This window comes from Equus asinus, chromosome 6, assembly GCF_041296235.1.
Source record: "Equus asinus isolate D_3611 breed Donkey chromosome 6, EquAss-T2T_v2, whole genome shotgun sequence".
NCBI lineage: Eukaryota > Metazoa > Chordata > Mammalia > Perissodactyla > Equidae > Equus > Equus asinus.
The window spans coordinates 30,573,100-30,600,453 of record NC_091795.1 but is presented as its reverse complement, the minus strand read 5'-3'; the positions used below and the strand labels follow the sequence as shown (position 1 = coordinate 30,600,453).

Genomic DNA, 27,354 nt, shown 5'->3' with positions numbered 1-27,354 from the left:
ACAAACATATTTTTGATATTTTGTGATTACTGAGAAAAGAAGATGGCAATGTATAAAAATTAGATGGTGCGTGATCTGTTTTAGTCATTTCGGTTTTTCTTAATAGAGTAAAAATAAGGATTTCTTTTTGAGTAAAATGAGCTTGATCACTTAGGATATTTATATAGATTAATAACACATGCACACACACCACACATACTTTCTCTGTACTCTTGCTTAACACACATTTGTTGTTGATACAGAGTTGCATAAATGGGAGTCTGTGAATTGTTTTAAAGTTAATCACAATAGGTAGTAGGACTTAAAGATGATGCTGGCTTTCCTCCATTGCTGTTTAGTTGGGCTGATGGCAGTTGTTAAAATGGTCTTTCCTTGAAGTTGATAATAGTTTAGCTTTGCCACCAAATTCTTTGAGCTACCTTCTCCTTTTTCTGCTGGTTAGGAAGATAAAAGGACCTTCTAGGGATTCTCTTATTCTTCCTTACTTAGCACTGTAGTTTTGGTTGAGTCAGATACAGGACAGCTCTCCTGCTGGGGAGAAGGGGGAGAGAAGGAAAACATTTTGATAAATTTTAAAATGATACATTTATTATAAATCTGAAAGAGCTTAACAGAGTGAGACATAATTTACAGAAAGAACAGAGACGCACATGAAAATCCAATCATTGAGCATAATGAATCGAGCACCTACTCTGTGCAGGAACTGTTCTCTGTGCTAGAGATATATTAGTGAACCATCTAGATTACATTTTGTAGAGGGAATGATACATGAGTAAATTATACAGAATGCTAGAAGTGATAAGTTTTATAGAAAAAAATAGAATAGAGCAAAGGGGATTGGGAGTTCTGGGGAAGAAGTTGTGAATTAACTGGGGTTGTTAGGGTGAGCCTCACTGAGAAGCTGGCATTGGAACAAGGACCTGAAGAAGAAGGAGTGAATTATGTGCTGGTGGGAAGAGGGAAGAAGAGCATTCCAGACAGCAGGAAAGTGAATGCAAAGATCCCAGGCATGCCTGGCACATTCAAGAAGCGAAGAGGAGGCTGGTGTGGCTGCAGTAGAGTGAGAGCAAGGGAACAGACCACCAAGGGACTTGCTGGCCATGGTAAGGACATTAGCTTTTACTCTGAGAAAAATGGAGAACCGCGGAAGGATTTCAAACAAAGTGTTATGATCTGAATTACATTTTGAAAAGGACCACTCTGGCCACTGTATAGAGAATAGACTTTTGAGGAGCAAGGGTTGAGACAGGAAGACCGATTAGAAGGCTGTAATGATTCAGGTGAGAGATGCAGCAGTTGGTAGTGGTGGAGGTGGAGAGAAGTAGGTGAAATTCTGGAAATAATTTGAAAGTCAAGCCAACAGGATGTTTTTATGGACTGTATGCAAGGTGGACAACCAGAAAGGAGTCCAGATGACTTTTTGATTCATTTGACTGAGCAAGAGGAAGGTAGAGTTGCTGTTAACTGAGACACAGAAGATTGGATGGAACGGATTTGTCAGGGAAAAATATTAGTTTGGGTTTGGACATGCTAATTTTGGATGCTAATGATAGAAGAGGAATGGAGTGGTAGATAAAAGGAGAATTGCGGGGCCGGCCTGGTGGTAGAGCAGTTAAGTTCGCATGTTCCGCTTTGGTGGCTCAGGGTTCAGCGTCCGGATCCCGGGTGTGGACCTACGCACTGCTTGTCAAGCCATGCTGTGGCAGGCATCCCACATGTAAAGTAGAGGAAGATGGGCACGGATGTTAGCTCGAGGCCAGTATTATGCAGCAAAAAAGAGGAGGATTGGCAGCAGATGTTAGCTCAGGGCTAATCTACCTCAAAGAAAAAAAAAGGGAGAATTAGGGTCAAGAATGTTGTTGGGTTTTTTTAAGATGTGAGAAATAGCTTGTTTTAAGATGGGAGAATTAATATATAATGGACTTTAAAGCCCTTTGACGTAAAAACAAAAATCCTTTTAATAGTATAGTCATTCCACCACTATCTTACTACTTCTTTTTCTAGTTCTTTATAAGCTTTTGGAGAGGAGGTTATGAGTCTTAAATGGACACTGATGGAAAAAAATGGTTTATTTGCTGATTTTTTAAAACACACTTACTGATTAATATGTGAAATGTTTTCGTAGCTTTCTCTTCTTAAAAACATCATCCAATAACCCAGATATCAAGGAGTGCCATTTGTGATATTCATTCCCTGTTATAAGAGGAGTCACATTTGGCCAAATATGAAATTGATTCACATCTGTTTACCAGCACAAGATAAAGTCATGAAGATGAGTATGGAAACTGTGATTTTGTTCCATTTTGGAAATTAACTGTATTTCTAGGCTAGTGAGCCTTTCTACTAGGAGAATTGAGTTGATGTTTTATTTTTTGTTTTTTATTTTTTTGACTAACAGTAGTGATGCTTGATAGTAATATGCAAGGTTTCCTTTAAGAAGATATTGTTGGAATCACTGTTTGTTATTCTATCATGTCTTAGGGTTGATGTTAAATTTTCCTCTGTAGCCTGAACTCTAACTATTATAAACCTAATGAGTAAAGACAATTATTTGGATGCCGCATGGTTGGAAGCGCCTAAATTGGAAGTTAAAAGTAGTAAATACTGGGTCAATAAGATGAGGACACTCTATACTAAACTTATAAAAGTAATATGATAAAATTTAATGTCTTCACATAATGTTTAAGTGTAGTAAAATACATTGAATGTGTTTTTTTCTACAATGTTTACTCTATCATGGTCCCTCTAGATGAGAAAATAGTTCCATTTTGCAAATGATTCAACGTTGCAGATTTAGTGAAGGATAGTTCTTGGTTTCACAACTGGGTTACTTAACTGACATTTGAGCACTTGAATGAACTTAATAAAAAATTGCAAGAGCCGCCTGAAAATATATTAACACATACTAACAAAGATTAGGAATTCAAAGCAAAAACTCATCTCTGGAAAAGTGACATTTAAAATGGTTCTCTAGTGATTTTGAGTCATTGTTATGAATGTAAACCCTAAAGAAATATTATTAAGTCAAACAGAGTAACATCTGTCTGTGAGAGCAAGCTTCACCATTGTTTCTGAAATACATCATATGGAAATGTTTGATTAGATTTTAAATCAATTTGCATTATCACAAGAAATTTCAACACTGCATTTATCAAAGGAAAAGCTGTTAGACTTACCTTTGGTGCATAATTTCAACAGAATAAGTTATCCAAATTCTGGTTAATGGGAAACGGATTTTCCATCTGTGAGAGACAAAGCAATAAATCAACATCTGCCATTTGCTGTCTCCTACTTCCATAAACAATGTTCCTCAGCAGTGGTAACTATCAAGAACTTGAACAGACCATTCATCATGTTGGTTAGAAATGCAAGTAGCTGCCTCAAAAAAGTTATGGTCACCGCTGTGGTTGCTTATGAGCTAGATTTTATTTGGAAGTTTTACCAAATTCAATATTGAATGTTTCCCTGAATACCTTGTGTTTTATTTTTCTTACTATAATATAAAGAAATGGTAATTAACGTCTATACCAGTGTTCCTTATGAAATGTTACCATTGTATGGGTGTGTTAGAACATGCAAAGTTTGGGCAGCATTGCCCTAGAGGATTTTAGGACAATTTTCTCTTGCGTGAGTATCTGACCTTTGGTTAACCCTGAAGCTTTGTTCCCCTGGTAACCTAATAAGAGTAGAATGTCGATTGTTTCTAGGCAACACTGCTTATGATAAAAATGATCCCTGATTGCTAAATTGTGTCTGCGTTGGGAGGAACTAAAAATGAATTGTAAACACCTGATGGGGAGCTTTGGCCTTGCAATAGTGCGGCAAGTCTTTTTCTGGGCATGTCTCTTGCAGGAGCCCTGAAATCTATGCATATAGAGTTATTGCCAGAGATATTGGCTCCTGTGGGTAATAAGGCTTTTAAGCCTGAATAGTTTCCACATCCACCCAATGTGGATCTCATCTCCTTGCATCTGAGTTGTCACCTGGGGAGAGGATAGCTCCCGGGTAGCTTTTAGATTGTCAGAGACTCCCAGGGAAAAGGGAGGCCTGCTGCTGCTCTGCTGGCAGGAAGTAGTTCTTGTCCTATGTCCTTCTAAGTAGAGGGGTGCCAAATATAGTCTATGAAAATCTTGAGTCTGAACATTTAATTGAATCTAAGATGATCCCCTGCTGGGGCAATATTTAAGTATTTATTTTTCATGCTGGTGTAAAAGGAGCCACTGTCAGTGTCAGACAATTCCTTCCCTAGCAGGTGAGGGATTTTTTTCCATTTGTCTATGGAAACTCTCTTCTCACTATTATATTAATTATATCTGTCCATGTTTTGCTATTTTTTGTTTTGGTCATTGAAATAGAAACTTGATCACACTGAGAAGAAACTGTGGGTGTTTCTATAAGGCCATAGTGTAGTACCAAGTCTTTGAAATGTAATGAGTGAGTACTGTAACATGATACTACAAACACCAACTCGTAGCATATGCAAAACATTGTTCCAAATTCTTTAATTCATTTAATCCTCATAGCAACTCTCTAATGTAGGTAATATCGATATATCCATTGTACCAAGGAGGAAACTGAGGCAGAGTTGAGTAACTTGACCAACTTCACACAGCTACTCGAATTGTGGGGCTGGGATTCAGACCCAAGTAGTTGTACTTAAGAACCCGAGCTTTCATGCACTGTGCCTAATGTACTTGTCCTCATAATGACAACTACTGCCATTTGTGTCACACACTGTGCTAAGCATTGTGTTGAGTGCTTCCTGTATATCTATTTCATCCTCAGAAGAGTCCCATTAGAGAGGCACTCTCCACAGTTGAAAGATGGGACAATTGAGTAGATACATTAAGAACTTTGCGATTTGATATTTTTTTGTGGTTTGCAGATAGGAAATTCAGAATAATGTCTGATGCTTGCATCTTTCAATGCTATAATTTAATCCTCTGTGCAATGTCGATTTTAAAGCTATTAGAATTTAATGGATAAGTCAGGATGGATGGCAGAGTCCTCCCCAAGTCCTAAGCATCTTATCATCCATGGAAAGCCAAAGAAAGGACACAATGTCTTCTCTACGTCAGCGTTTCCCAAAGTGTATTTCCAGGAACGTTAGACTGAGTGATTTAATAGATGGATGGTAAAAAAAGAATTGTTCTGTGATCATGTAAATTTGGGAAACATTAAGTTGAATCACTGGTTCTCCTCCTGAGAGGCTTTGCCCTCCAGGAGACATTTGGTGATGTCTGCAGGCATTTTTGGTTGTCAAAACTGGAGAGGATGGTGCTACTGGTAGTAAGTGGGAAGAGGCCAGGGATGCTACTAAACAGCTGACAGTGCACAGGATGGCCCCACACAACAAAGAATTACCTGGCTCAAAATGTCAATAGTGCCGAGATTAAGAAACCTTAAGTTAAATACAGAATGCTCTTTACGCATTTCTTTCCTGCATAACCAGGGAACCCTTTCTTGTGTGGTATCTGCTGGGATTAGGATTCTGTGAAACCTAGTTACATGACTTGGGCTTTTAGGACCATATAGACATCTGCGCTAGGCTCAGGCCATATTACTTTCTAAGTGATCAAGTCAGTTCTCAGGTAGTTTCTAGGCCTGTTATGTTAAAAGTATTTTTTTTAGGCAGCTTTTAGAATTTCAAACTAAAGGTATTCTGTCCTTTCAGTTAGATTACATGTTTAGTGTGCTAGAACAGAAAACACACAGAAATGCCAGCTTGGAACTTTCTAAAATGGCAGCATTCTAGTTTACATGTGAGGTCATAATTATAAAAAACTTTATAATGAGGTGTATATGTTATGTAATGAGGAACAGATCACTTTGGAGCCACATTATCAGAAACCTCACCAGGTTACCTAACACAATAGCAATTTTCTTGGGCTAGGCCATGAAGAAATTTAAATCTAATAAGTCAAAGTCAAGTCAGCAAGTGGAAACACTATAGACCCTTAGGATTTTCACTTGGAATCATCAAAACTTCTCAGCTTTAGATTGTCTCCCTACCTTTCCTTCAAATGCACACACACACACACACACACACACACAAACACACATACACCCACCTTGGCACTGTTCTGAATCCATGACAATTTGGTGTATGATGATTTCATTTCATACAAAAATTTGAAGAACCTAGAGCAGTGGTTCTCAGCCTTGGCTGCTAGTTAAAATCGCCCAGGCCCCACTCCCAGAGATTTATTTAATTGGTTTGAGGTGGAGCCTGATCAACAACATTTCTATGAAACTCATCAGATGATTCCAAGATTCAACCAGAGTTGCACACTGTGGACCTGGAGCAATGGTTCTCAAGCAAGCCCTAAAGCACTTGTTAAAACACAGATTGTTAACCCCCCAGAGTTTCTGATTTCAGTGAGTCTGGAGTGGGGCCTGGGAATTTGCAATTCCCAAGTGATGCTGCTGCTGCTGCTCCAAAGACCATACATTGAGAAGTACTGGCCCCAGAGCACTTTCTTATTGAAGAAACTTGGAAGTTTCCTCTTAGTTATATTTTTGTTTAACTTTCTAGGTAAAAAGGAGTTCCTTATCAGATATCTTACCATTTCTGGTTAATCAAACCAGAAGCAAAACAAGCCATTTCTTTTCTCCAGTTTAGGTTAGATCTAGAGTCACATTGAATCATGACATTGACCACCATTGTATAGATTGAGGTTTATAAATGCAGAACTCAGGAAATGGCTAATTTCTTTCCAGGCACTTGCTTGCTTACCTTTGTCAAATAAATATGTTCAAATCATGACAATTAAAACTGTATAGTAATGAAACTGAGAGAACTTAGATTTTAGTAGGGCTACGTGAGCTCATCTAATCCACCCCACTACTTTAAAGCAAGTAAGGAATTACTCTCTTGCTTGTAGAAGTCAGAAACTTGAAAGAAATGAGAGCACGGAAGAGGGTGGACAAGGACACATGCATGCATTCAAGCACGGCCTACAATGTTCATGATCAAGAAACCAGCCTGGGGGCTGGCCCCGTGGCCAAGTGGTTAAGTTCTTGCACTCCGCTGCAGGCGGCCAGTGTTTCGTTGGTTCGAATCCTGGGCGCGGACATGGCACTGCTCATCAAACCACGCTGAGGCAGCATCCCACATGCCACAACTAGAACGACCCACAACGAAGAATATACAACTATGTACTGAGGGGATTTAGGGGGAAAAAGGAAAAAAATAAAATCTTTAAAAAAAAAAAAGAAACCAGCCTGACTAGACAGGGCGATTTGTGTGGACAGAGGAGGAACCAATATGAGACAGGAGCAGATTGCCACAAACACCTGGCAGAATAATTTGGGTTAATGATGTAAGCGATAGGAAGCTATTCAAAGTTCTTGAGCAGAAGGGTCTCATGAGACAGTATAGTCATGTGTCACTTAAAGACAGGGATGCGTTCTGAGAAATGCATCATTAGGCGATTTCATCACTATGCAAACACCATAGAGTGTGCCTACTCTAACCTAGATGGTTCAACCTACTACACACCTAGGCTGTATGGTACTGATCTTGTGGGAGCACCGTGGAACACGCGGTTCGTCACTGACTGGACGTCATTAGGTGGCGCAGGATTGCATTAGGCTGGTGAACTGATTTAAAGATGAGCAGAGCATTTTCAGTCACTGCAAGGTGTAACAACAGATAGAGCTGCTGTTTTAAATAACAAATCACACTGAGATCTTACTGTTTTGGAAAATCAAGGAATTCTAATAGGAGAAATAATTTTTTTTAGAACCCCAGTAGGTTTCCTTTGAATTATATCTGAAATGACCAATGACAGGACAATTTATGATCTACCACAAGGGCCGTGAAATTCTCTCACTCCACATGACACATCCTTTTAGAAATTAATAGAAGTCTTGAAGTGTCAATTTCATTTCAGATGGAGAGAGACCGGTTCTACAGTAAAATAATTTCATGAGGGACTCCTTGATTCTACATTAAACAGCAAGAAAACACTACAGGGTTTTCCCTCCCAGTAAAGCGTAGTTAAACGTAATTTTATTCAAGGCATTCATCTCAGCTTGATTCGTCACCTATCCAAGGGTCTCTGTTTAGTTGATTGGATCAAGAAGTCATCTTCTTTGTTAGCAAAGTAGGAATTTTATAGCACAGCACTTGAACAAATGAAGTTCTCTTTTTAGGTCTTAAAGGAAGCCTAATTTTTCTGATTATTTCCTCAAAGAAAGGCCTTGATGGAACAAACATTCAAAGCAACTATCTAGGAGGCAGCTGAAATTTGAGGCTGAATCCCCAATGCCGAAAAATGCTGACTAGGCAGTCGTCAGCGTAGGAGTGGTGCACCAACTCCTGAAACGGCGGAGTGTGCAGAACGAAGCACAGAAGTCCAAGGGGTTTATCTCGGGGGTAATCCCTCAGTACTAACTGGAAAGTCTAAGAATAGGATTGCAGAGAACTGTGCATAAGCCCTCTTAATTTTGCAAAGCTCTTCTTGATCCTGCTGCCCCTTCTACCTACCAACTAGATTGGGCTTGAAGGAAGTCCCTGCTGATCTTTGAGAGCATAATTTCATTAGAGTAGTGAGCAAGACTGGTTTTCGGAAACTTTAAGAAGGAATGGATGGGGAGGATATGGCCAACTGATAACACACCATTATAAAGGAAGTTTATGAGAGGAAAGAAGACGTGGGATTTTAAGTTCAATGGACAGCAGGGTGAAGAAAAACTTTCTACAAGTAAAAGAGAAGTTCTACACATTTTTAGATGCAGAGGAAAAGTAGCCAAAAGCCGGGAGAGTTAGAAAAAAGTGAGGTGAAACCTCTCCATCTCTGTTTGGAGGAGAGCATGAGAGATACACTCAGGTGTGGTTAACACAGGATGATGATTTCCAAGTGAAGGTACCAGAGAGAGCTCACCTGTCAGCACTCGGTTGTTGTTGTTTGTTTGTTTTCAAATAAAGTTCAGTGGTTCACAAACATTATTGTGTATCAGAATCACCCAGGGAGCTTGTTAAACTAGAGTCTTACATATGGGAGTCCCATGTGTAAAGATTCTGATTCTGCGTTCTACCAGGAAATCTAGATTCTTAATAAGCACCCCAGATGATTTTGATGCTAGCAATCCAATCTTTGAAAAAGACTCTCGTGTGTTCATTTGCTCTATGGAGAGTAGAGATGTGTACAAGAGGAAAAGGCTTATGGCCTTGAGAATGAGGATCTTGAATAGGTAGGAATATATAAATAAAAAGGATTTCGAAGTAGCACTCACAATCAATAAGTTAAAATTCAACATCGTGGACCACACCTGTCCCCTTCTAGAAGAACGTTTAGTAGCAGATAGATCCACACAGCAAGTTTTCCAGAAGTGCACCAGGGCTGGGGTGAGCTGTTCGTTCTTGTTTGGTTGGTTTTATGACTGTTGTTAATAAAACATCTGAAGCTGATTACAGTTTCAGAGACAAGTTGAAATTTCACATTTGGGAGGGAATCCCTTGAGGAATGTCTTAATTAGTTGTTGACAAATACAAAAGGAAAAACTGTTTTCCATAAGCCTCACCAGGAACATGCAATACCTGGCATTTTTCTAGACATTTCTGATGTGAGTTAATTAGAACACAGGCAAAGAGTCAGGTAGTGGAATCAGGTTAAAGCTGAGCAGCTTGCAGTTTTTCCATAACTGCACTGAAGGGGAGAACAGCCTTAGGGTTAGCTCTCAGACTCTCTGCCCTCCAAGCACCTTCAGCTTCCAGCGTCCCTTGTGTGCTTACAGAAGCAGTTCTGGGTTTTGGTTTGCTTTCATTCTGGTCATGTGTGCCCTAACTTTAAAAATGTTTTTTTACTTAGTTTTATTAAAACAAAAATAGAAATTAAAAACTAAAAATGATTTATTCCAGTGGTTCTTAGTTTTTTGATTAACAGACCCAAAGCATATGAGAATTTTGTTTCAATTCCTTAAAAACTTATACATTTGTACATAAATTTATTTACGTACAACAGTTTCAGGGGTTTCATAGATGACCTGAAAGCTATGCTAAAGGACCATGATCTCCAGGTTCAGAGCTAAGGACTAGAAGAGAACATAGATGTGGGAAACAGTTGGTTTCCACTGGAGTGTTCCTGTCTAATATTGGATAGTACATATAATTTTTGCATAGTTTTAACACAGAAACAATTTGGGGGGTTGTTTTTGCACTTAACCTTTATCTTATTATTCTAAACTATGTAGACTCTTCATAAATTTTATTTTCCTAAATTCCTAAATATATTTTAATGACTTGCTATATCATAATATATTTCACATTTGTTCTATTATTGAATATTTAAGTTGAATCCAACATTTCAATGTTATCACTAAAATTACAGAAAATACATTTGTGCCTTAGGCAAGTTCTAATTTTAAGAAATTTTGGAGAATCAGCTTTTTCTGTTCTCATTACTTTGCCCCGTCTCATATTTCTACTCCTTTTTTTATCCCATTCTTGCTTTTCTTCTTTGCTTGATCTGTTTCCTATTGTGCATAAGGTTGAAGAATGCCCTTGTGACAGCTGAAAAAGGGATATTTTGAAATAAACAATTTCTCAATAATGATTATTTTGTTATATGATAAATTGGACTTTTTTTTAGCTTAAGCTGAATCTTGGTTCTAATCTTATCTAATTCATATTTTCTTGCTTTGATCTTTCCCATAATTCTGTCAATACTGAGTAGTATAAAACTCTTTTACACTATTATTATTGAATAGTTTCTAAAGAGTTAATAATAAATAAAAACTTATTTCCAGATAGCTTTCATATAGGACTTTTACATTTTAAAAATCTCTAATTGATTTGTTTTTGTAAAAACCATGTAACTGAAATTATTGAGCATATTGCCAAGGTTGTGAAATCTTTAAGAGCTCTAACAAGTCCACTTGTTGTTAAAAAGCAGGTATCCCTCCTTTTCTTGAGTAGTTTATTCGATCTAAAAGTAGTTTGTTTGAATTTTTTAAAATTTTAAATAATGTTTTTTTCCAGAAATGTTTTATCTCTTTAAAACAAAAAAGTAATGCAATTGCTTAACTTTGTCTTCAATACTTTATTCACTTGCCTCAATTTTTATTTGATCTTAGAGTTGTGAGTTATGAGAACATCAACAAAAATGACTACTATACTATTAGCAAAAAGGCAGTGACGCACATTTATAATGATGACATTGAATTCATCGAACTCGATCGATGGGAACAAGAATATCTGTATCACAGAGAACTCACTAAGATTCCCATATTTTCACTTTTCCGGAAATGGAAGGCTTTTAATGTGTGGAAGAAGAATGTCCGTTCCAAGAAAATCAGTGGATGTAGAAAAGCTCTACAAAAAAATTTGTTCATTGTTAATCAAGTAGGTATTTACTAATCCTATTTTAAAAGAATTACAGGGGAAAAAAGTGTGAACATATTGCAGGTGTAGGTATAGACTGTCCCTGAAATAACATATTTCATCTTTCTTTGAGAATTCACAATTTTCATCCTGTCTTGTCATTTAAGAGTCTGGCAGTCTCGTGGGGTTTCTATGTTTTAACGAGGCTTGCAAAATGCAAACGTATAAGAAGAGAGTAGCACCGGGCTCCTTTGATTAGAAGCAGCCCCAGAGGTTTGGATTCATGACCCGCTTTGTTGTTGATGAGGGAAGTTGTGTATCCTTTTGAACAGAGTAGGCTGGCAACCCCTATTACCTCCTCTCACCTTTGAGACACTCTAGACTTCATGGTCCAAAATAATTTGGGGGCTTGTTTTCATGGGCCAATACCTCCCAATGTATCGTATCATGTCTTCTACCAGGGATTCAGACGGTAGGGAAAATTTTAATATTTACTTTGGAGGATGAGGTAATCATGGAAAAAGAACTATTAAACAGTGTGTGGCCATATTTAAAATCTCTACTCACTCACTGAATGTCAACTTGCATTAGAAATTCTTTATGTGGCCCCTGAGAATGAACTGGAGTCATCATTACTATCATGTTCAGAGGACTGAGTCCTCAGCTCTCTGTTTCTATGACTCTGAGTCACCACCCTCTCAAGTCAGAAGCCTCAAGTTGGCTTTTTACTGGTCATTTCCTTCACTTTGCATATGGTAATTGGAAAGATCATTATTAAGATGTCAGTCATGTAATAAAGGAACATTGAAGGAATATGGCTAACATAGATAATAGCGCAAAAATATATATAAGATGTACTATCTCAGGTCATCCATCCCATCAAGCATTCTGAGTTGTAGAAAATATTCTAGTCCTTCTTGATATCAAACTCAACCTCTAGACTGTAATTTCATTAAGGATCCATCAGTCATTTGAACCTATTTTACTGCCTTTTTACCACCTTTCATCTCTCACATGTCTTGGACACTAGACATTTAATAAATTTGTTACTAGGTATGTAAGATAGTACTTCCTGCATTTGTCTCTAAAATTACCTCCATCAATTCTAAGGCTTGTTGTCTTATTTTATGTGCTGAAAGTTGTCATTCTCTCTGTCCACCATTCATACCAATGGTGCTTTGGCCTTGTATCTTCTCTTAAATGTAGCCCTAGAAGACTAGAAAGTCCTCTTTCTTTTCAATCTTAGATTGACCTAAATAACAGACCTATTGCATTGGTTTAAAAATCGATTCAATGTTATGGTTACCCACACACTTAGCACAAGCCTTATCTAAGAATAGTTAATTAGGAGGGTTGCTTCCCCTAGACTAGATTGAAGGGATAAAAGTGGAGCTGTCCTTGAAATTTTTCTTTTTATGATTTTTTTAGTAACCAACCTTACTGGCACCCGTGCCCTACACTTCCTTATAAAAACTTTATTGAAACATAATTCATGTACCATACAATTCACCCATTTAAAGTATACAATTCAGTGGTTTTAGTATATACACAGAATTGATCAACCATCAACACAGTCAATTTTAGATCATTTCCATCACTCCAAAAAGACGCCCCATTACCCATTAGTGGTCACTTTCTATTTCTCCCAACTCTCCCCTACCCCTACCTCAGCTCTAGGCAAGCACTGATCTACTTCTTGTCTCTATTGATTTGCCTACTCTGCACATTTCATATAAATGGAACTATACAATATATGGTCCTTTGTGACTGGCTTTTTTCACTTACCATAATGTTTTTAAGGTTCATCCATGTTGTAGCATAGCATTTCTTTTTATTGGTGAATAATATTCCATTGTATGGATATATGTATTTTATTTATCCATCTATCTATTGATGGATATTTGGGTTGCTTCCACTTTTTTGATATTATGAATAATGCTGCTATGAACATTGTGTACAAGTTTTTGTCTGGACGTGTATTTTCATTCCTTTTGGCTATATTCCTAGGAGTAGAATTGCTGGGTTATCAGTAATTCTGTGTTTTACCTTTTGAAGAATTGAAAAACAGTTTTCCAAAGCCACTGCATAATTTTACGTTCCCATCAACAGCATATGAGGGCTTCAGTTTCTCCATCTTCTCAACATTATATTTGTCTTTTTCATTAGAATGATTCCTTCTGGTTGTGAAGTGGTATCTAAAACCATTGTGGTTTTGATTTATATTTTCCTGTTGGCTAATATGGTGAGCATCTTTTCATGTGCCTATTGGCCATTTGTTTATCTTATCTGGAGAACTTTCTACTCAGATACTTTGCCCATTTTTTAATTGGGTTACTTGTATTTTACTATTGAGTTGAAAGAAATTCTTTATATATTCTGGATACAAATTCCTTATCAGATATATCACTTACAAAAATGTTCTCCCATTTTGTGGGTTGTCTTTTCACTTTCTTGATGGCATCTTTTGAAGTACTAAAATTCTTAATTTTGACGATGTCCATTTTATCCTTTCATATTTTTAGCTGTTTGTGCTTTTGGTGTTATATCTAAAAAACTGTTGCCTAGTCCAAGGTTATAAGCACTTACTCCTATGTTTTCTTCTAACAGTTTTATAGTTTTTGCCCTTGCATTTAGTTCTTTAATCCATCTTGAGTTGATTTTTGTTTATGGTGTGAAGTAGGGGCCTGACTTCATTCTTTTGCATGTGACTATCCGGTTGTCCCTCACCATTTGTCACAAAGAAGATTCTTTCCCCCTTAAATTGTCTTGGCACCCTTGTCAAAAATCAATTGACCATAAATGTGAGAATTTCTGAACTCTCAATTCTATTCCATTGATCTATATCAGTCCTTATGCCAGTATCACCCTGTCCTGAATACTATAGCTTTGTAGTAAGTTTTGAAATTAGAAAGTGAGTCCCCTGAATTTCCACATGAATCTTAAAATCAGTTTGTCAATTTCTGCAAAAATGCCAGTTCAGATTTTGATAGGGATTGCTTTAAATCTTTAGATCAATTTAGAAAGTATTGCCATTTTAACAGTATTGGCTTTTTTGGTCCATGAACATACAACAATGCCTGTCCATTTATTTGAGTCTTCTTAAGTTTCTTTCAACAATGTTTTGTAATTTTTAGAGTATATGTTTTGCATGTCTTTTGTTAAGTTTATTCCTAAATATTTTATTCTTTTTGAGACTATTGTATGTGGAATTGTTTTCTTAAATTTCATTTTGGATTTTTCATTATATATATAGTACATATATAGAATATATATAAATAGCATATGTATACATGTATGTATGTGCATATACATATGTATTCTATGTAGCAATACTTGTATATTGAGCCTGTTTCCTGAAACCTTCCAGAATTTATTATCAACTCTAATAGTTTCGTTGCGGGGGGTGGGGGGGGCGGTATGTGTATGTATGTGTGTGTGTGTTCATTCCTTAGGATATTCTATGAACAAGAATATGTCCTCTCCAAATAGAGATATGGTTTTACTCCTCCTTTCCAATCTAAATGACTTTTATATAATTCTCTTGCCTTAGTTCCCTGGCTAGAACTTTCTGATGAATAGAAGTGGCAGGAACAGAAATTCTTGTCTTGTTCCTGATCTTAGAGGGAAAGCATTCCGTCTTTCACCATTAAGTATGATGTTCTGAGGAAGTTGCTTTCTATCCCTAGTTTGTTGTATGTTTTTACCATAGAACCATGATGAATCTGTCAAATGCTTTTTCTGCATCTATTGAGATTATCATGGGTTTTTTGCCCCTTATTCTATTGATATGATTTATTACAATAATTGATTTTCAGATATTAAACCAGCTTTGCATTGCTGGGATAAATCATATTTGGTCATGGTGTGTAATCCTTTTTACATATTGCTAGATTTGGTTTGCTAGTATTTTATTGAGGATATTTGCATATATATATTTTCTTAAGGAATATTGGTCTAGAATTTTTTTCCTTGTGATGTGTTTGTCTGGTTTTGGTATCAGGGTAACACTGGCTTTATAGAATGAGTTGGGAAATATTCCCTCTTCTACTTTTTTGAAAGAGTATATGAAGAATTGCTATTAATTTTTCTTTAAATGTTTGGTGGAATTCGCCAATGAAGCTATCTAAGACTATGCCTACTTTTTGTGCCTTCTAGTCTCCTACATTTCCAGGTTTCACTTTTCTCTAGACGTAGGTGTGTGTTTAGTATTAATTTTTCAATATTATTTAATGCTGCACATGATTTTAACCTGCCCGGTATTTGACGATTTTGCTGGTTTTCTAATATCATGTAATTTTGTTATACATGATGCTTTCAGGCTTTCAGGCAGTTTTTCACATTCACTCATACATTGTCATTCGTTTATTTTAATTTGAATGTTCCTTTGTAATTAAAATCCTTCCTTTTTTTTTTTGTTTTTGGTGAGGAAGATTGTCCTTGAGCTAACATCTGTGCCAGTCTTCCTCTATTTTGTATGTGGGACACCTCCACAGCATGGCTTGATGAGTGGTGTGTAGGTCCATGCCTGGGATCCGAACCAGCAAACCCCAGGCCACAGAAGTGGAGCAGGCAAACTCAAACCCTACACTACCAGGCCGGCCCCTTTCATTGGATCCTTGCTCTTTGTCCCTTTACTGAATAGAACTTGTATTTTTGGTTCAAGGACTTTCTCCAGAGCATCCTAGACTTCCTTGCTTTTACTGCCCTGTTTTGATTACATTCTCATCCCTACTCCTGAACTCGTGTTAATTTATTTAGCATCTTATTTCAATTTATAGACTTAGCCTCTAAAGTTTTGCTCCTTAAAAAGGATTGTATGATTAAAAATCATACAAATTCCCCCAAGAGATGAATCTTAAGGGCTATAGACTTCCTAGATGTTTTCTCATTTCTCTCTTCATTTAGGACTTTGCTAATTATAACTTTCCTTTATTTATACTTAGAATAAATAGTTAAAGGACTATTTCATGTGGGTGTGAATAACTGTTGTTTGTCCTATTTTGGAAAATCCTAGAAAAGAGTCCAGTAATGTGTTGTATATAACATATAAATTGGTGTCACCTACAAATAAATTAATGTTAACTTTTTTAATATAACGTACTACTTCTCCTTTGATTAGATTAGGAGCTGTAAGAGTGAATGGCTTTGGAACATTCTTAAAATATGTGCCTTCAAAGCCAACAGCCTAGAACTCTGACTTAGGATGGTGGCAAAGAGAAAGATTAAGTTAATTTTATGAGGCATAATTTTACAAATACTTCCACTCATTCTCCCAGCCCTCATTGCAAGATAGGTTCTTAATAGTGACTAATTTTCTTTTTGGCAACTTGTTACCCACTGAAAATTTAAAGTTAAATTTGTCTTGGTTCTATGTCATAGCCTCTTAGATCAAAAATAGATGGGCCCCTACATTATCATGATGACTGGACATTGCAAAATCCTTAAGGTAACAGGAAGAATTTTTTAGTAGCCAGTAGCCAAACCTAGTGAAATGTAAGATATTGCCCAGTCCTCTGTTACTTGCCCTCAATCTCATAGCTAAAAGACGTGTTGTCAAAATGAAAAGAAAGGAATTCAGACAAATTAAATCTGATAATTCAAAGAATGTTTTTAGAGCAAAATTTCAGAAGTGTCCCTGTTTAAAGTATGTGCTTTGTAATTTTAGACAAAGTTAACGTACAGAGCTATTTTTTTTCTTAATAACCTTTTTGCTTTCCAAACATTTTTATACTTTTAAAAGACAGAGGTTTTTTTTTTTAACTAAATAATGATAAATTCCTATTTTCATTCAGTATCTGCGACCAGCTCTTCTTAAAATAAATGAATTGTGCTATCAACTGAGTTTTATGGGACTTTGTTATATTGAAAAATGTCACACCTACACCCTGCAAGAATTTAAGCTCGCACAAGTCATACGGCTAGAAGAGGTAAGGAATTTTGTCTATAAATTCCAAGATTTTTTCCTATTATTGCTGCTTTGGTACCACTAATTATGCATATTCATCAATGCCTAGGTGACAGAGTGCCTAGAAGACTTTCGAAACGAGGCAAAAGTTGTGGTCAGGAAAGCTTGTCGAGTTGCTCTGCGTGCTGCGGGATTCATTCCTGATGATTGTTCGTATGATGTTGTTGAGGGTATGAAGGCGAGAGAACTTCGATAGATCAGAAGTGGTGGCTCTCTAAAATATTAACTCGTTTTTATTCTGCTTTTCCTAAGTTTAAATAATGATCTTAATTTTCTATTCTTCTAAACTTTTGCTCGATAGGTTATAAATTCAATGTATATTGTAGAGAGGGAGAGACAGTAAATACTGCATTTTCCTTGCATTGCCCCTGCTTGTGTATAGTATTTCTAAACTGGTTACAGAATCTTTATTTCACAAGCATTTTATAGCAGACTCGGGGCCTCTCTGCTTAAAGGTATGTGCAACCTACTAGAAGGGACAATAGGTTTGTTAAAATTAAGGGACTGGATGGATCTCAGGATTGGCCCCAGATGGTTTGGATAAACTGCAGGTGCAAAAGGAGGGTAAGAGTGTTCCTGGGGAAGAAGTGGTATGGTCCACAGATCCAGTTCTGTTAGAGGGAATGTTAATAAACTGTCTACAGTCTTTTGTTGAGTTGAAATCCTTTGATGTGGAATTCTTTTGGATAACTGGGCTGTTTTCTGGAGTTGGAAATATCTCATGAACCAAAGCATTTTTGTTGTTTTTTAATTTTACTTGTCTTTTAATCCATATTGAAAGCAATGGAATTTTTACACAAGAATTGTTATTGTTGCGTCTTCTGTTGTTCTTAGCTTATTGTAACAAGCCAGAGGATGGAAATGTCATTGAGTTGCCTGCTTGCACAGACTCTGAGAAAATGACATACACAGAGCAGGCCAGCAAGAGGCATCATTGCATGAGGCTGACATGGTAAATGATTATTCTTTCTTTCAAGAAGAATTAGAGCATCAACCTTCTCAAGTTTCATCAAAAATTAAAGCCTCCATCACAGGATTCACTAGTAGTGAGGAGGGATTTGAAGGACATGGTAACCTGAATGCATGCCCCAGAAACCTGCCCCTACAACTGCCACCCAGCAAAGCAGCCAGTGGGAATGACAAGCTGGTAGAGAGTGGAGGGCATGACCAGGGCCAAGAGCTCCTCTTTGATCACTAAGGCTTTGTTTCCTTCTAGCCCAGCCTGGAGCATGGGGCAGGCTGTGATAAGAAGTCAGGCACACAGAGATTTGTGGGCCTCCAGTGTACCTGGAGTGCCTGCTCCATCTCTTTGGTCACTACAGAACTATAGGCAGCTGCATTGCCACACACAGTTCCGCCATCTCCCCAAGGTTGTGCAGCTGAGAGACAAGGGAGGAAAGTCTTGCTTCCAGGGTCTCTCCAGGGGATTCTCCCTCAGTAGGATTAGCTCTGCCACTGGCTTACCCCACTGGATCTTGACATTGTTCCAGAGTTTGGATTTCACAACATTCTAAAACCTCATCACTGCAAATAACTCTTGCAAACAAAATCACCAAACATTGTCTGAAAAGCTGTAGGTGGCGCCATAAAACACTGATTATTGCTACTCAGTGCTCATTGACTTAGTCCAACTTTTATAGCTGTCTACTTAGTAAATCTTAATTGTGCACCTATTTATATATGAGATAACATGATAATGCCTGTGTCACAACAGCAGTCAGTGAAGCAGTCCCTGAGGCCACTGTCATAGGTCTACAGGTACTAGAGGCTCCTGGGCTCCACTTAAACAGAATAAAAAGTTATTCTAAATACCTTGCTGACTCAATCTGCATTCTAAGCACTCAAGTAAGGAAACATAGAATTTGCATCTTTGGGTTAGCAATTGCTCTCTAATAACATTTATTCAATAGCAAAGATTTCACACTTTTACTGTTAGAATGTAAGTTAGAGATGTTATATACTCACTGATTTCTTCTTTAAAGCATCTTAAAAAAATCCTACAGCCCTTTTGGCTAGATGAACTAGACGCTTTTTCCATAACAACTTTATTGCACATTAAATATCTCATTGAGTAGTCAGAACACCTAGCTAAATTGAGGCTCTGTATTTGAATATATTTTTGTTTTAAATTGAAAAATGTCTAAGAACAACTCTTCTGGACAATAAACATCTGATATTGTAATATAAATGGAAATTCAAAGAGAAATTATGATATTTTAAAATTTAAATACTGGCTCTAGAGTCACTTTTGAAAATATGTAGGGAATACAGAAAACTGAAGCTGTCTTTTTTTTTCTTTTCAAGCTTTATCCGTCTAAATGACTATCTAATTGAGAACACAATGCACGTCCTGACAGTAAATTCTGTTAACTCTCTTTTGAATTATCTCACTGACAAGCTCAAACGAACACCTTCAGCAGATGTCATTCAGAAATGGATTACTGAAGAAAAGCCTGAAGTCACTGATAAAAAGGTCTATGTAGACAAAATTAAGAAAGTTCGTTGGTCAGCATGTACTGAGGAGTGCTTACTATGCACTATGAATTATGCTGTTTTCTGTGTGCTGGAAAAACGGGAGAAATGCTTAGAGGATTTCACAGTAAAATCAGAGCCTACCATGCACATATAAAATGGCAAAATGATAATCAGCATATCAACGAGTATCTAATTATAGAGAAAACATCCACTGTGCTAAATGTTGCTGTCTCTCTCCTAGGAATTTGCTAAAGGTTATTTATGTGTTCATTCAACAAATATTTCTTAAGTATCTAGTAGGTACCAATCCTTCTGCTGAGTGTTGGGTTTATAATGATGAAAAGCATAGACAGGATCCTTCCCCCAAGAAGCTTACAATTGGGAGTCACCGTGAGCATGAACTGGCAGAGAGAAGCAGGGAAGGTGGTATAAATGAAAGAGATAAACAAGGATTTGGAGATGAGAAGAAGCAAATCATGGAAGCAAATCTTTGAGCTTTGAGTGAATAACCTCTTGGGAGGATTGATCTTAGGGACACAGTAATTTGAGATGTGTGAGGTGAAGTAGTACAAATTTGACTGTGCCTTCTAATTATTGCATAGCTAAGAGAGAAATCATATTAATTCAATCCACGTTTCCCAATAAGCTTTCCCCAGCTCCATCCTGGATAATAGCTTCATGCCAGCTGCCTAAAAATAAAGCAAAACAAGTTGACCTGGTTTCATCAAGCTTCCTACCTCCACATCTCAACTTCCTCCCCAGGAACCCTAATCCAAGGCCTGATGCTCTTTGCCATAGTTTCCCTTTTCTCCAAAAGCTGAATTTTAGTTGCATACTCCTTTTCATTACTTTCTCTCCTCCTCTATTCTCAGTTCCTCCTTTTTCCAAATTCTATCACATTTGAAAAGTAACATCTAATTATAAAAGTAATGTATGCTAAGTGCAGAAGATTTGAACACAGAAATATACAAAGAAAAGCATTGTCTGCTATCCAAAGATAACTATTTCCAAAGGGAAAACAGTTTCATACTTTATCGACTACTTCATCACCTGCTCTTTCCACTTAGCAATGTACTGTGAAAAATCTCCCAAGTCAATATGTATTTTTCTGTATAATATTCTCCCATAGAAACATACTGTACGTTTTATAAATAATTTTCTGTTATTGATCATTTTCCCGCTATTCCAAATAATGCTGCAAAGAACATCCTTGTCTATACATTTTTCACACATCTCTGATTTTTCCCCTTAGAAGAAATTTCTAGATGTGGAATTGTTGGGTCAGAAATATGCTCACCTGTTAAGGCTTTTGATACTGAGGCATAACTTTCCAGAAAGTTTTGTGTCAACTTACAACCTTCCTAGAAATGTTTGAGAGTGAGCATTTACCCACACGCATACTAGATATTATCATTCATTTAATCTTTGTCAATCTGATGGATGTAAAGTGGTATACTGCTGCATTTAAATGTTATGTTCCTTTAACTGCCACCCCAGTACAGTGATAAGAGTTCAGGTCACCGCTGGTGAGCTCTGCTCTGCCGCTTACTAACCAGTGTGTCCCGGATGAAATGTCTCACCTTCTCCAGATCCTATTTTCTCCTGGGAGTAATAACGATACCTGCTTCACATGGTTGGCATGGGAATTACACGAATCCTTAGCACTGCCCGGCTCACAGTAAATACTCCCTAAATGTTGTTTCTGCATAAAGTATCATGAGGAAGAGAAGGAGGAGGTTGATCAATCATTTGTATATTCCTTTTAAGAAATGTCAGATTGTGCCCTTTACCCATTTCTCCATTTAAGTACATTTCTGTTGTAGTATATTTTTGTTTAAGTATCAATTATTATATTATTAGTGTATACCTCTAATGAGTATATCCAGTATATTTTTGTTTATATATTATCAGCCTTTTATCTGCCATATACATTACTGGTGTATTTTCCAGCTTGTTGTTTGTCTTTCCATTTTGTTGGTGGTGTTTTTACAAAGAGAAAAGTTTTACATTGTTGTACAGTCTTTCAACATTTGCCTTTATTTTTTGATTTCTATGGCAATATTCTTTGAAAGACATCCCAACATTATAAAATCAGCAAATTGCACAAGCTTAAGTTTGCATGCCTCTTGGAATACAGAGTTTTTTCTTTGCACCTGGGTACTTACATCTTTATAACCTGCAAATGTGTTCATTTCAGGGGGCCCCTGTGGTGGAAAAGCAGGAAGAAGATGAGTCGCTCATCCCCATGTTTCTCACAGAACTGATTTTGACAGTCCAGTCACTACTCTTTGAGCCTTCTTTGGAAGACTTTCTGGTATGTGTTTCTTCATATAACATCCGTGTATACACACCTTTTTGGAAAATGAAGCAACTGTTCTACTGTTGGATGACTGGCAGGATTGCTGTTGTCACTTGTCCAAAATGATCATATGAGAAAGAGAAAGCATTGTTCTGTGCACAGCGTCCCACACACATAAAAAGTATCTGAAAGTTTAGCACATTTTCTTTGAGACAGATTAGGGCCTTGGTAGGGTATACCATAAAGAGAACATGTTCTATACAAAATTTAGAATTGACTATGGGCATCTCTCTAATAAGAGTCCAAGAAATTACTAAGTTGTAAATACCTTTTTTGAAATCTTTTTAAGTGTGCTGCATCTGAGAGTGTTTTGTTGTTTTAGTTATCTATTGCTGTGTAACAAATTAACACATATTTGGTAGCTTAAAACAGCAACCATTTTTAAATTTTTTTAACAATTATTTTATTGAGGTCACATTGGCTTATAATATTGTGTAATTTCAGGGGTACATTGTTATATATCAGTTTCTGTATAGACTGCATCGTGCTCACCACCCATAGTCTAGGTTTTATCCTCACCAGAGTTATGTGCCCCTTTACCTCTTTCACCCATCCCCAACTCCCTTCCCCTCTGGTAACCACTAATCTGTTCTCCTTATTCATGTGAAAACAACAACCATTTGTTATATCCGAGTTTCTGTGGGCCAGGAGTCCGGGTGCTGCTTATCTCATCCTCGGCTTCAGGGCCTCTCCAGGCTCCCATTCAGGGATCAGCTGAGCTGAGGTCTCCGCAGAAGCTTGACGGGAGAGGGATCCACTTCGATGCTCCCCTAGGTTGTTGGAAAAATTCATCTCTAAGCAGCTTAGGACTGAAGTCCCTGTTTTCTTGAGGGATGTCAGCTGGAGACCACCCTTAGATCCTAGAAACCACCTACAGCTCCTCGCATGGGGCCAACTCTGTAAACAGTTTACAGTATGGGTGTTTGCTGCTTCAAGACCAGCTGGAGAGTCTCCTTCAGGAAGGGCTCAGTCCCTCTTTTAAGGGCTTTCACTTGACCCAGTCACTTCTACCCAAGATAATCACCTTTCGATTAACTCAAAGCTGACTGATTTAGGACCTTCATTATACCTGCAACATTTCCTCGACTGTCCACGTAAAGCAACCTAATCATGGAAGTGGAATCCCACCATATTCACAGGTGTCCGTCCCCATACTCAAGAGGAGGGGCTTATACAGGGCATGTACACCAGGGGCATCTTGGGGCCATCTTAGAATTCTGCCTTCCACATTTGTGTACATGCATAGACTAGCAAACCAATCAGAGTCCATATTTTCTGTTGTTAGCTGGTATACTCTGGCACAGAAGTAGTAGTAATCAGGATCTTTAGATTCTAGTCTTGGCTTTATAACTAATGAACTATTTGACCTTGGGGAAACCACTTATCTCTCTAGTGTTCAGTTTATGCATCTGTAAGATGAGAAGGCAGAGGAGGTTTAAGGTTGCTTCTAATTCTGGCAGTTTATGATTCTATAACTTATCAGATAGGCTATTTTAGGATATTTACAAGGACAAGCAGACTGCTGAGGTCCCTGTGGTTGGAGCCTCCCTCAGGTGCCCCCACACAGAGAGGCACTGGGCTCTCATGTGCCCTCCTGCCCAGTTATGTAAGTGAAGTTACAGGCTGAGTTCTGGGCATAATCAGTATGTTCACGTGTTCACATCACACGAAAGATTTTACTTCGTGTAACACAAAACTAGCCAATAGCAGGATAAACAGGAGTATCACTCATGAATTTCTAATTGTTCTCACAATTATTTTGGTCATTAGTCTTAACAATCATCCTTATCTAGTTGTTTCAAACACACACACACGTATAGAGCTTAGTCGAAAGGAAAATTGTATACCTAAGTCTTGACATCTTACACTGTTCTTGCTTGGGTTACCTAGCATTTCTGAATACTTGATCCAATATACATTTTTCGATTCCTTTCTTTCCTGTTGTGTTTGACAGACCTCCTCGTGCATTAGACTGTATTTACTGCTTCCACCTCTGGAAGAAGAAACCCCCCTTGGTTTAATTTCTTTTGGATTTACTCCTGTTTCAACATTTTTTCCTTTTCATTCCTCTTTCTCAGAGCCTCTTGTTTGTCTGACTTTTGATTGTTGGGATTCTGCAGGGCTCCCTCCTTTTCACATGCTGTATATAAACTGAACTTAGAAACTTCTTCCAAAACTCTCTCCTTTTCTATATCTCCATCTCAATGAAAGGCATTATCCATATGCCCAGGCCAGCAGTCTGGGAGTCATCCTAGATTCTCCCTTACCTCTTTGAGATCAAGTCACCAAGCCCTGTGTCTTAACTCTTAATTGCTCCTCCTCTCAATGGGAACCTCATCATCTCTCACCTGGCCTGCTGTAATAGTCTGTTCTGATCTGCCTGCCTCATTTCCTTCTAATCCCTTTTCTACATTGCTGACAGTGAGATTGTTTCATAGGCAAATCTGATCATGTCCCGTAAAATTAAAATTTTCCCGTTGCCAGAGTTGGTCCAGTGGCATAGTGCTTAAGTTTGCATGCTCCACTGTGGTGGCCTGAAGTTCTTCAGTTTGGATCCTAGGCACAGACCTGCACATTGCTTCAAGCCATGCTGTGGTAGCATCCCATACACAAAGTAGAGGAAGATTGGCATGGATGTTAGTTCAGGGACCATCTTCCTCAAGCAAAAAAAGGAAGACTGGCAACAGATGTTAGCTCAGGGTCAATCTTCATCACCAAAAAAAAAAATTTCTCCATTGCCTATACCAGCATTTTTCAAAGGATGCTTTGTGAGATGTTGATAGGCATTCTAGGAGGAAAACGGGTTGTGATATGCATTTGCATATTAACAAATATGAAAAATCCTGTTTAGCAGATCTGGAGAAGAATCCCCTCTAACTTTATTCAACCCAAGGTTTCTTCTCAAATTTATCTGACGTTGGGACCCTTTTATCCTCAGGGTTGTCCATGGTCACAATCTGGGGAACGCTAGCCTGTGGGGTAACACTGGACCCCAGTATCACTCACAAGGCCTTTCATGAAGGGCCGGCCGCATCCTGTCCTGTTTCTCCACCCTGGCACTTATGCTCCAGAGCCTAAACGACTGACAGCACCCAAACCTGGTGGCCCCCTCAGGCCTCTCACACAGTGGCTTACAAGGATTGCACTCCTGTCGTGTATACTTGACAAGCTTCTGCTCATCTATTAAGACTCATTTCAACAAGTACCTTCTCTTTATCTCATTTTCTCTAATTAGATTTTGTGTTTATTATAAATTATAAATTAATTCATGCTCATTGAAGAGAATTTGAAAAACACAGAAAAAGATTGTTAAAATCGTCTCTAATCCCATGTACCAGAAATAGAAATAACCCTTTAACATTGTGTATGTTTTTTCTAACTTTGTTTTAGTACATACTAATATACCAACATATCTAACTTACCAGGAGATTTTATATATACATTTTTAAAATGGGTATTATACACCAGTTTTATCCTGTTCTTTTTTTTAACTTAACATTGTATATCATAAGCTTTGTCCCATGTCATTAATCAGTCTTTGGAGACACCATTTTGAAGGAGTACTTAGTTTTCCGTTGTTTAAATGTACCATAACTTAACCACACTCCTGTTTTTGAACACTAAGATATTTCTCCTATTGGTTTTTATTATAAGTAATGCCTCAGTGAGTGTCCTTGAAGAGGAATTTTTATTTACATATCTAACTCTTTCTCTTAGGATCAATTCCTAGAATGGAAATTACTGCTCAAAGAATATAACCTTTTAACCCACCCTTTAAACTTTCCCTGATTCTCTTAGGCATACTCTGGCCTTCCCTCGCTTATGACCTTTCTGTGTTTTGTTTACACTTCAAATATAATGTGTTGCAATTTTTTATCTTCCTCTCTCTCAATTAGAAGATGTATTTCCTGAAGACCGGGCTGTGTCTTCTGGTTTGTCATATACTCAGTATCAACACTGTATCTGGCAAGACTGAACGAGTTATTCTTATTTATTTTACCCTTTCAGAAAATTCAAAAATATTCATAAATATAACCGTATATGTGTTCACATTTATGTTTCTGCTTTTCTCTCTAACAGGATGGTATTTCGGGTGCAATTAATCATTTTCAAAACACTGTATTATCAGTTCCTAATCTCGTGCCTGATACGTATTTTGATGCTTTTACCAGCCCTTACATTAACAACAAACTTGAAGAAAAAACTTGTGGATCAGGTCCAAGCTTATCAGCAGTATTTGATGATGATAAGAATTTTCACACAATTATCCTTCAAATAAAGGTATATTTACTTTTACTAAAACTATTTTTCTTAAAGATTTTATTTTTTTTCCTTTTTCTCCCCAAAGCCCCCCAGTACATAGTTGTATATTCTCCGTTGTGGGTCCTTCTAGTTGTGGCATGTGGGACGCTGCCTCAGCATGATTTGATGAGCAGTGCCATGTCCGCGCCCAGGATTCGAACCAACGAAACGCTGGGCCGCCTGCAGCGCAGCGCGCAAACTTAACCACTCGGCCACAAGGCCAGCCCCTACTAAAACTATCTTATAATATTCTCAATTTTTAAGAAATGGAGCAATATATTTTCTTCCTTTCTTATCTTTAAATGGAATGTCACTTAATCTCTAAATGGTAAAATGATTTTTTAAAAAGTCTTGGTACATCAGAGCACTGACTACAGGAAAGGGACTTAAAAGTCCAAGCTATTCAAGATGGAATCCCTTCTAGGGGAGAAAATAAACTTAAAAATGGAGAAGAGGCATTCTTTGAACATTGACTGGTACAGGGGAAATAAAGCAACTAATGAAAGTTAAGGTCCTGCAAGACAAAAAAGAACCAAAAAATCAGAGTTCCCCCATCACCAAAAAATAAAATGAAATAATCTGCACATTTCTACACTGACAGCACAGAATGCCCTTAAATGGAAAATCTTATAAATCACTCCAAATCTATGAGCTGAAGAAATTAAAATATATTAAGTATATGCAAATCTACTATGAGGAGAAAACAGAGAGTGAAGATTAAAACAGCTGATGAATATTCCTTCCCTTTCCTCCCAAAAACCCATGAAATAAAAGCCACTATATTTACTGAAGTAAATATCCTCAAACAACCATTTGAATATGTGCAAAATCACATTGAATTCAAAATTCAAAATAGAAATGGGAATAAAAAGACAAATTCATCTCAGAAATGAAGATTAAATTACGTGGTGCCCAAGAGAGAATAAG

The 27,354-nt window shown here is 37.5% G+C and overlaps 1 protein-coding gene across 2 annotated transcripts in view; it reads left to right on the top strand.

The window, feature by feature from the left end:
* The window catches only part of DNAH6 (dynein axonemal heavy chain 6), a 249,681-nt gene that overhangs the window by 16,898 nt on the left and 205,429 nt on the right, over positions 1-27,354 (top strand). Inside the window, exons 5-11 of one of the 2 annotated variants that reach the window (XM_070511881.1) lie at positions 11,080-11,347; positions 17,119-17,253; positions 17,341-17,440; positions 18,126-18,243; positions 19,596-19,764; positions 21,964-22,080; positions 26,206-26,406. In XM_070511881.1, coding sequence (XP_070367982.1) covers positions 11,080-11,347; positions 17,119-17,253; positions 17,341-17,440; positions 18,126-18,243; positions 19,596-19,764; positions 21,964-22,080; positions 26,206-26,406 — 1,108 coding nt within the window. Of the gene's footprint in view, positions 1-11,079; positions 11,348-17,118; positions 17,254-17,340; positions 17,462-18,125; positions 18,244-19,595; positions 19,765-21,963; positions 22,081-26,205; positions 26,407-27,354 lie in introns of both variants that reach the window. The other variant, XM_014852847.3, reaches the window with a different exon arrangement.